Genomic DNA, 10,820 nt, shown 5'->3' with positions numbered 1-10,820 from the left:
ATAAATGCTGCATGTTGAAATCCCCACCCTCTAGAGAGAACTAGACTACTGTGGAGGTATACAGGTATACACACAAAATCATCGATGTAAAAAATGACCCAAAAAAAGACCCCAAAGAAACTAGACTACTGTGGAGGTATACATGGAGGACAGAGATAAAAAATCATCTATGTAAAAAATGACCCAAAAAACAAAGTGAAATCAATAAAAATAAATAATATTTATTAAATGATAAGGATTAACAATAACAATACATAAGAATATAAAGTGACGGGAGTGGGGAGAGAAGCAGCCTCGAGTGCAGACTAGGCAGGCATTTTCTAGGCCCGTCAATCAACCTCCAATTGCACGCACCTGAGAACTCCCGCCCCACACACACAGACAGAGAGCGACAGAGAGCGACAGACAGACAGACAGGCAGGCAGGCAGGCAGGCAGGCAGGCAGGCAGGCAGACAGACAGACAGACAGACAGACAGACAGAGCCCTTCTGAAAAATATGTTTTGTGGCTCTGGACAAAAATGTAAAGGTTGCCTACCCCTGGGTATAGTTTCAATGTTCACACATGTTTATTCATTCCAGAATTTCGTCCGGATCCGGAGGTATGAAGGCCCATTCATACCTCCGGATCCAGACAAAATTCGTTCGTCCATACTAAACGTTGTCTCCGGGACTACCCTTTAGTGGAACGTGAAGAAAAAAGAAAAATACAACTTATTTTAAAACAATATCAAAATGCTACTATTTGCATATATATACTGTAATTGCATAAGCACAAAAGCATTGTAATAAACCATAGTATGTAGAGTGACACACAAAGAATGCAACACTTATTTTTAGCAGAATGAAGACTTCTAACTTAACAAATATATTGCTGAATGATTTGGTTAAACAACTCAACAAATCTGACATAAGTAGGCTGGGCATGGTTAGATGCAAATTCTAATCTAAAAACCAATAAACCTAAATAACTACTTTCAGACTATACTTTTAGCTTACCGCAAACGATGTAATGCAAGTATCGGTTGCATTTGGCAATAGGATAAAACAAGTAATAGCAGCATATTCTGTGTATAGTTATCGACACAATCTGTATGTAGTTTGCAAAGAGCAACAGAGGTCAAGGACAACCAAAAGTCTGGTCAGCTTTATCAACAATTTATTTCAACTCTTGATATTTGAATAGTAACAAATCAAATTCTGAACACAATTAATTTCAAACTACCAATGATGAAACGATGATGAAAAAATAACATCATTTCCAACGGAAATGGATTGAAACAACAATAAACGACCAGAGTCCCCAGACTTACTTTAGGAAACGTTATCCTAAATAGCATTCAGGTGGTCACGAATGGTCTTGGTTGCTTGCATCAGCTGGACATGGTGACAGAACCTCAAAGTTAGTTTAGAGCTATTTTATGTATTATATTATAAATATGATAGTTCTTTATATTGGATGAATTTTATTGTTATGTGTGTCTGGTTACTGAAATGGTAAAACATATCAGGATGATATCCATTAAAACTAAAACATCAATGGCAACTTGTATGATAGACTGTTTGAATATTTCACATGACGGGATTAAACCAAATTGGAAAAAATATTGATACACCATTTTCAAAAATGTACCCCACAAATACCTACTTTGTTATACCCATTCAGCTCTGGTAAATTCAGTTTGGATGTTAGATATGTGACATTTAAACAATTAAATGGATCCTTATGTTGATTTAGAGGCTTATTCCGAGGCCTTCCTCTATGTCCTCCTACGTTTTCTGGCTTTTGACAACTTTTCACTTCTTAGCCTCCTCCTCAGGGTTACTGTCCGAGTCACTCTCAGAATCCTTCTCTACAATATAATCAGTCATTGATCTCTGGCTGGCTTTCCGTTTGCTCTTCCCCACTCTCTTGCTTTCCTCCATCTTGTCTGCTTCTGTCAGTTCAGAGGATGGATCCTTGTCACTCCAATTACTATCAATGTCCTCGGAAGAGGGTCTCCTCAAATGGCCCTTCCCTGACGTCTCAGCTGCTGTGGTTTGGTCTGGGGCCTCCCCTTGCACAGCAGGAATAGAGTTTGTTGCTGCGTTTCTCTTTGGTCTTCCTCTGGGTCTACCCGTGGATTCCCAAATGGTCCTTTTGGTCTGTTTCACGGGTCCACTAGGACTGAAATCGGCAGCTTCCTCTATATGGTACCGCATAACATGACTCTTCAGGCTCATGTTGTGAGTGAAGCTCTTGTCACAGTGCTGGCACTGGAAGGGCTTCTCCCCGGTGTGCACTCGCAGGTGGGATTTAAGGTGGCCCGGCTGGTTGAAAGAGCAACTGCAGAACTCGCACACATACTCCTTCATGCCAGTGTGCACAACGGTGTGTCTTTCCAAGTGGTTTGCATTCCGGAATTTCAAAGCACAATGGGAGCAGCAGGTATATCTTTTGGGGCCCCGGTGTCCTTTCAAGTGTTTATTGCGTGCATGGATTTTGGCAAATGTTAAGGAACAGTCAGGGCATGTGTATGGTTTTGTACTGGGGTCGTGGGCTCCCTCATGGGCATGTTTGTCAAGTTTTGTTTTAAAGGGGGCCAAACAGAACTTGCAGAGATGCTTATAGCTTTCCTTGTGGATTGCGCCATGAAGTTTGAGGGAGTTTACGTCCACGCATCTCTTGCCACAAACATTGCAGGAAAATGGTTTGATTTTATACTTGCATGTATGAGCCTTGCAGGTAAAGACGGAAGGCACCACATTCTGGACAAAGTTGACAGACTTTTTTAGGCAATTCAGAATCCGAATTCAAGCTGCTTTAGACACTTTCACCCGAGTCGTCACTCTCCAATTGGTCTGAATCTTGGTATTCCCAGTCTGAATCCGGATCATCCTTCTCCTCTTCAGTTTCATCTTTTTTCCCTTCTTCACTCGAAGAGTTGTTTTCTACCTCCACCTTCCCCCCTGCGTCATCAGAACAATCGTTGTCCTCATCAAAGGTAAACTCTGATATGTCAAAGGTTATCCCAGGGCAGCTCTCCTCACATGGCGCAGTCTGCAAGAGATGGTAGTGACTGATCAATGCCAAGCAAGTATATATGTATACTTTTATAATAGGAATATTACTAATATAATAAAATAATTTGAATTATTACATGTTTAGTTTAAACAAGTAATAATTCAAATTATTGTATTGTAAAAGTGACATTTATTTGCAATAAAAAAAGGTGCAAGATTTCCCTTTACAAATATACATCAAGAAATGCTGCATGTTGAAATCCCCACCCTCTAGAGGGAACTAGACTACTGTGGAGGTATATATGGAGGACAGAGATAAAGAGAGAGACTCCACGAGGCAGGGCCCTTCTGAAAAATATGTTTTGTGGCTCTGGACAAAAATGTAAAGGTTGCCTACCCCTGGGTGTAGTTTCAATGTTCACACATGTTTATTCATTCCAGTGTATGAGTGACAGAGAAAGTGAGATAGCCAGTGGTTTTCAAACTTTTTACACAGAGTACCACCTCAAATAATATTGGGCTCTTAGACTACTAACACCATCGTAGACCTTTCTGGGTACCACCAAGATAAAGGATTTAATATAACAAGCCATATGAGCTCTCATTAGTTTGTGACATTCCACATGCAAATACTCACAACATCAGGCATCAAGTCCATTGGCAGGTTGTCTTCCGCTCTTCTAGAAGTGGTTGTGCTTCTTGTTGCTACCGACTAAAATAAACATAAGTAAAGAAGTTTTGAGTGTCTAAAATGTGCTGTAAGAAACAACACATTATATAACTTGCAGAAACAAAAACTAAAGTGTGACATTTAATCACATATTTATATTGATATATCAATCTTATACACCTTAAATTATTATTGGTCAATGATACACATACCCTTTGAAGATGAGCTGGAAAGTTGAAAATGGTTGGCACAACACCATCTTTAAGCCGGACAGTCTGCCCCGTCCTGTCAAAATCCTCACTCCTGAAGTGCTCACTGCAGAGCAGTGTCCTGTTAGAGGCTGCAAAACCGTCCCTTCTTAGGGCAAGTTCCCACTTAGTCCTCCTCTCTCCGTTTTTGGGAAACCTTAAAAAAGTGAGAAATGTACCCAGATAATTAATTATTGTCAACATTTTCAATCCGTATTTCCTTTTACATTAAGGGTAAGGACACAAATACACACCTAAATTACAATATTTTGGGGGTAATTGTATGTATGTACTTTAAGTATAAGATAACCACACTAAAAACAATAAAAAGGTGTCCAAAAGAAACATTCAGTGATTGTGTAAACAAACATTCTAAAAAGCCTTGTGTCAACAACAATCTAGCAATACTAATATGTCATAGCCCCTGTTCCTGTGTAACAGGACCTTTATTGTACATACTTCCACTAAGTAACTAATGATTATCCTAAAAAATCATAATATTGTAATATCTTACAGGTGAAAGGTGATCCCACGGGTTCTCGTTTCGAGACAACGGCGATTAGAGCATCCGTAGGCTGCACAAAAGTCTGGCATCTTCACTTGTCAAGAGTAAAAGTTAGCAATTTCCTGTAGAAATCATAATGTAAGATGTTTTTAACAAACCAACCCGATTGGAAAGCATGTGCAACTTCAGTTAAATCATGTGCAACTTAAGTTATATTGAAAAGAAAGAGCAATTCTGCCTCTCCCATCGATGTAAAATTACTGGGTAGCTAGTAGCCTAGCCGTGATACACAACTAAAATGCACGATTAAGACGTTTTTCGAAGAGAAAAGCTGCAATTTCAACATGTTCAGAGATTCAGAATTATAACCACGTTAATAACGTTTGTAAAAAAACCCAACCGTTTGTAAATCCGTCAAGATTTCAGCGAGATAAGAGTACCTCTGTGGTACCTCAGGTACCACAGATTCCACCAGAAAGCTTGCCTGTGACAAGATGGCCGCCTGTGATGACGTTCTAGATTCCGTCGTGATTCTGCGGACTGCTAGACAGGAAGCGGAACGTGGACGGGGCGGGACTTGTAGCAGGAGTCGGGACTTGTAGTCATAGATATATATAGGCTACAAGGCACACTACTATATATATATATATATATATATATATATATATATATATATATATATAATAAACACTATAGGCTTACTATTGTGTAGTATATACATGCATACAATAGTGAACAAGTTCAACATGAATAATTAATAAATAAGATAAATAAATAAACACCGCTTCAGACTGCTTAAACAAATAGTATAGTGATGTTAAACGTCCATGAATTAATTAATGGTCTCGGAACACTGGGCGTGGCCTGTACTGGAGCTCCCGCCCTTCGTCTCTCTCAGGTCCTCAACCAGCCTTTATAAACCCGCAGCATGCGGCAGAGGTCAATTCAGCCGAACGATCCTACAGCAAGATGTCTGGTCGTGGTAAAGGAGGAAAAGGACTCGGGAAAGGCGGCGCCAAGCGCCACCGTAAAGTTCTTCGTGACAACATCCAGGGCATCACCAAGCCCGCTATCCGCCGCCTGGCTCGCCGTGGTGGTGTGAAGCGTATCTCCGGTCTGATCTACGAGGAGACCCGCGGTGTCCTCAAGGTGTTCCTGGAGAACGTGATCCGTGACGCCGTCACCTACACCGAGCACGCCAAGAGGAAGACCGTCACCGCCATGGATGTGGTCTATGCCCTGAAGAGGCAGGGCCGTACCCTGTACGGCTTCGGCGGTTAAACATGATCATCTGCTCCCAACCAAAGGCTCTTTTCAGAGCCGCCCAAATATCATGAAAAGCTATCCTGTATTAAGGTTATTTTGTGAATAAGAACCTGGATTGTTCACATTATCAGTAATTTCATTATACCATCAACTTATTCACTCATCGGTAGTAGCAGTTAATGACTACCTCATCGTCTCTGTCATCTGGTTTTCAATATCAACTCAAGCCACGATAAAACATTTACGGCGCTGAAGCGGCACGGTTAATTCAACCGTAGTTCTGACCCGTGAGAAAAGATTGTCAGATCGAGTCCAACAGATACATTATACAATCCTTTAACTCAAGATTTTATTGAACAGGATACAAGGATACGTATTCCATTGATATAACAAATATTGAACTGCGATCCAAGTCATGTTTTGATATGGGATTGTATACTGAACCGGCTAGCTGGACCAGTAAACCAACATCTTACTAGTCCAGCAGTTCAACTATGAACCGTTGTAAACGTTTAGTTGAACTATCACATGTTCTGGCCGAGAGGGTATTTCCAATCTATACTTATTTGTTTTATTAAATGATCCCCATTAGCTTATGCCATAGCAGTTCGCTAGTCTTCCTGGGGTCCACATCAAATCCACATTCCAACAAGTAATACAGTCCATATACAACACGTTTAACAGTAAAAATACATTACAACAGTGCAGCAGTTATTGACAAAAGTGAAACAAATAAATACTGTACTATAAGTGTGATACCAACCAACGCCGCATGGTAACGCGGCCCTTATTCTTCAGCCAATCACAGAACGGGACCAACACGGTTGATTTGCATGCGCTACCTATAAATACAGCAGCCACACGATGTGCTTAACACTCGCTTCATCATGCCTGACCCAGGACCCAAATCCGCGCCGAAGAAGGGCTCAAAGAAAGCCGTCTCCAAGACCGCAGTTAAGGGCGGGAAGAAGCGCCGAAAGACCAGGAAGGAGAGCTATGCCATCTACGTATACAAGGTGCTGAAGCAGGTCCACCCCGACACCGGTATATCCTCCAAAGCGATGGGGATCATGAATTCGTTCGTCAACGACATCTTCGAGCGTATCGCCGGTGAGGCCTCTCGCCTGGCTCACTACAACAAGCGCTCCACCATCACCTCCAGGGAGATACAGACCGCCGTCCGTCTGCTGCTCCCCGGGGAGCTGGCAAAGCACGCAGTGTCTGAGGGCACCAAGGCGGTGACCAAGTACACCAGCTCCAAGTAAACAAGCAAATTACAACCAATCCAACGGTCCTTTTAAGGACCACCCAATTCCGCCTAAGAGCTTTCACTATGCCGTCGTCTGACTAAACCGCCTCGGCCGCCGTGTTTCATGTAACTGTTTGGTTAGAGTACATGTAGACTCGTATTGTCATACTTGGGCCAAACTCAAAACAAATTGCATTTGAGATACCTAACCCGTGGTATGGCTCACAATAGCCTAAGTCGTGGTTAGGCGTCTTGTTTCCTTGAGTACCACCTGTCAAATACAAGCAGGCTGATTTAAAACGGCAATCCAAAAAGTACTTGACAGCTGAGCATTGATTAAAATGGTACATAAACAGACGTAATTACGTCTTCATCTTAGTTCGGGGAGCTGGTCAGATGTATAGAAAAAGTATAGATGCACATAATTTCGACAATGTGTTTTCTGATGACATGGCGGATACTAGAAAACAAGTGAGTGTCAGACTCCTTCCATTACCATTTACCAATATTATATTGTAGGGGAGAGTGGGGTAAGATTATCCAATATGTTTTTTAATGAAACATTACCTTTATTTCAGGATGTGTCCCTGTCAATCCAAATGATAACGATGCATTTATGACATAGGGGCTGTGAAAATATGACTTTAAAAAAAAAATGGGTTGTGGCTCAGTTTACCCCAGTTTAGGGGTAGGTTGAGCCATCTGGGGGTAAATTGACCAATTTACTCTTTCAAGTTGAATGCATTTCCCTTTTGAAAATAGTCATATATTTTGCTTAAGGTAACTTAAACAATATAAAACATGTCAATATTTCAGAATTTTGCAACTGCTTTGGATTTTCCACCATTGACACCAGTGGCTGCTCTCTCAATCTCCTTTCATGACATGATAGCTTTTCTACAATCTTTAAAATATGAAAAACCAAATCAGTTGGGTAATACATTGAAATACCACTTAATACTTTAGAGACTTAACTTAATTTCAGGGCATCATGGTGGTGTAAGTTGAACAACTGGCTCAACTTACCCCACAGAATTTGGCTCATATTGCCCCACCGCCACGAATTAATTATTATTTTTTAAACGGCCTAGTTTTACAATCCAGGCTAATTATGGCTAAAATATTCCCATCGTTTTATACCTCGGCAAATCACCAACATGTATGAAATATTTTTACACGTGGCATTTGCTTAGACATAGCCATTATACCAACTTTACCATGTGCCTCTCTCCATCACAGCCAGATATAAATGATGGGTGCTTCCTGAATTCAGGGTCAAGTGAAAACAAATGTGTACAGTTGCCTAAACACAGAGTATGTGTCAACTGATACACTGGCTCAGCTTACCCCACACTATTAAATACCATTACAGATGCTATCTGGGCCCTTATAACGCAAGCGAACTAGATCGTGTGTTTACCAGCCACTAAATAGGTTAATTGTAACCCTAATTAGCGACCTATATCAAACGTTGCTCACAGTCACATGTTTGTCCGAAGTCTCTCTCATGTCTCAAGTCTGTCCGCATTAACAACGTCATTATGTGGTTAAAAAACGAATCTCAATGACATTTAACCGCAGTCATAACCATGTCACCTCACAATATAATGTTTTTGATCATATTCTCTGAATATTTGGCGCATAAAACTGAGTACAGTGCAAATGTTACATGTGTTCTTGAAGTTTATTGACGCAAAGGGTCAAATATTGCCATAGTCTGTGAATTTCACCCGAATTAAATCAAGGAGAAAACACAAACGACCCGACCTTTCTGACGCCCACTGAAACGCTTATGTGAATGAGTCTGTACGGTTCTCATCGCCTGTATAAGTACAGCCCACCAGCGCCATTCAGGAAACACTTCACATCTAGTCACTCGTACCAGAACCATTCCTCAACCATGGCTGAAGTCCCACCTGCCGTCGCCGTCCCGGCAAAAGCTCCGAAGAAGAAGTCCGCTGCCAAGCCGAAGAAGGCCGGCCCCAGTGTGAGCGACCAGATTGTTCAATTCGTGTCCGCCTCCAAGGAACGCAGCGGAGTTTCCCTCGCATCGCTGAAGAAGTCTTTGGCGGCCGGCGGCTACGACGTGGAGAAGAACAATAACCGCGTCAAGATCGCCGTGAAGAAGTTGGTTGCCAGCGGAACTCTGCTCCAGGCATCGGGAACCGGAGCGTCTGGTTCTTTCAAGATCAGCAAAACCGAGGTCAAGAAGCCAGCCGCTAAGAAGGCTCCTCTGAAAGTGAAGAAGCCCGCTGCTAAGAAACCCGCCGCCAAGAAGTCCCCGAAGAAGGCGGTGGCCAAGAAGCCAGCAGCTGCCAAGAAGTCTCCGGTGAAGGCTAAAAAGCCAGCAGCGGCCAAGAAAACTCCGACCAAGAAGGCGGCCAAGAGCCCTAAGAAGGCGATGCCCAAGAAGCCCGCCGCCAAGAAGCCCGCCGCCAGGAAGGCACCTGCGGCCAAGAAGGCTTCCCCGAAGAAGGTCGCCAAGCCCAAAGCGGCCAAGAAAGCCCCCGCTAAGAAGTAAACAAAGAACATCAAAACCACAAAGGCTCTTTTAAGAGCCACACACATCTACCAAAGAGTGATTCTGTTGTCTACGGACATTCCTCAATGAAATTACTCATTAGGGCGAAGTCTTGGCACTGTAATCACAAACCGTGGAAAAAATATGCTAGGGTACGTGGAATTAATGATGACATCCAGGCAGAATCTAATTCATACATTGGCCTATACCACGTTGCTTTATCCCCAACTGATTTGGTCCAGATATAAAAACACTAGTGATGGTGTTCAAATGTTCCCGCCCAACCGTATGAATACAATCGAGAAATATTGATCATTTTATTTTGCTATAGTACATTAGTCTTATTTTTACTGTTCACATTTGTATTTAACAAATGTTAAAAGTTTAAAATTGAGAGCGTAGGAACCCATTTTATGTATACTTAAAATATAAGCAAAACGTAGTTGTTGCTTTCCTCTGTATAGTTGAGTATGACGTGTCACTCGTGACGGGAAACAGCTTCATCCAATTACAAACGTTTTAGCCTCTACGCATTCTTCAAAACGGCCAATCAGCGTCTAGCGATTGTTTCCTTCTCGTATATATTCTCCTGCAGACTAGACGAACGCACACTTCGTCAAGACAAACAACAGCCATGGCCAGAACCAAGCAGACCGCGCGTAAGTCCACCGGTGGCAAAGCCCCAAGGAAGCAGCTCGCCACCAAGGCGGCCCGTAAGAGCGCACCGGCCACCGGCGGTGTGAAGAAGCCCCATCGTTACAGGCCCGGGACCGTGGCCCTGAGAGAGATCCGCCGGTACCAGAAGTCCACAGAGCTGCTGATCCGCAAGCTGCCCTTCCAGCGCCTGGTGAGGGAGATCGCTCAGGACTTCAAGACCGACCTCCGCTTCCAGAGCTCCGCCGTCATGGCTCTTCAGGAGGCCAGCGAGGCTTACCTTGTCGGCCTATTCGAGGACACCAACCTGTGCGCCATCCACGCCAAGAGGGTCACCATCATGCCCAAAGACATCCAGCTGGCCCGCCGCATCCGTGGAGAGCGCGCATAAGGCGACCGCGTTACATTTCAACAACGGCTCTTTTAAGAGCCACCAAATACATTGAAGATTTTTCCTTATTTTACGTTCCGATTCAAACTATTAAGAGACCCCAACGATATCTTTCTGTATCGAAATACTTTGCACAGATCTTTATCGGGCTTTCTGGGTTAATTTATTTATAATGAACATGACTTAACGAAGAACTCATTTTAATTCATAATGAAGGGGAATTTCATACAACTACACGATAAAGAGATTGCATCACACTGGATGGATATTAAACTAACAGGGTGGTGGTGAGTGGGGTTGCGGAATTAACCAAA

General features: G+C 42.7%; 4 protein-coding genes and 1 pseudogene across 5 annotated transcripts; 4 read left to right on the top strand and 1 right to left on the bottom strand.

Moving 5' to 3' along the window:
- Positions 1 to 1,141: 1,141 nt before the first annotated feature.
- On the bottom strand, positions 1,142 to 2,792 carry LOC311367503 (uncharacterized protein; the record flags this gene model as incomplete). Its single annotated transcript, XM_084486339.1, has 1 exon — positions 1,142 to 2,792. A coding segment is annotated over one exon (996 nt), but the record flags the coding sequence as incomplete, so codon positions are not given.
- Positions 2,793 to 5,394: 2,602 nt separating this feature from the next.
- LOC311367766 (histone H4) lies at positions 5,395 to 5,706 on the top strand (the record flags this gene model as incomplete). Its single annotated transcript, XM_084486583.1, has 1 exon — positions 5,395 to 5,706. The coding sequence occupies one exon, from the start codon at positions 5,395 to 5,397 to the stop codon at positions 5,704 to 5,706; it is 312 nt and encodes a 103-aa protein (XP_084342709.1).
- Positions 5,707 to 6,578: 872 nt separating this feature from the next.
- Positions 6,579 to 6,956, top strand: LOC311367764 (histone H2B 1/2 pseudogene; annotated as a pseudogene). Its single transcript has one exon. The product of its transcript is annotated as a histone H2B 1/2 pseudogene (transcript).
- Positions 6,957 to 8,840: 1,884 nt separating this feature from the next.
- On the top strand, positions 8,841 to 9,461 carry LOC311367755 (histone H1-like; the record flags this gene model as incomplete). Its single annotated transcript, XM_084486574.1, has 1 exon — positions 8,841 to 9,461. The coding sequence occupies one exon, from the start codon at positions 8,841 to 8,843 to the stop codon at positions 9,459 to 9,461; it is 621 nt and encodes a 206-aa protein (XP_084342700.1).
- Positions 9,462 to 10,095: 634 nt separating this feature from the next.
- On the top strand, positions 10,096 to 10,506 carry LOC311367760 (histone H3.2; the record flags this gene model as incomplete). The annotated part of the gene is made up of 1 exon (XM_084486580.1): positions 10,096 to 10,506. The coding sequence occupies one exon, from the start codon at positions 10,096 to 10,098 to the stop codon at positions 10,504 to 10,506; it is 411 nt and encodes a 136-aa protein (XP_084342706.1).
- Between the last annotated feature and the right edge of the window lie 314 nt (positions 10,507 to 10,820).

Source organism: Micromesistius poutassou, assembly GCF_964030765.1.
Source record: "Micromesistius poutassou genome assembly, chromosome: 22".
Taxonomy (NCBI): Eukaryota; Metazoa; Chordata; class Actinopteri; order Gadiformes; family Gadidae; genus Micromesistius; species Micromesistius poutassou.
Note: the sequence above shows the minus strand (reverse complement) of the source record. Positions and strands in the feature narration are given on the sequence as shown.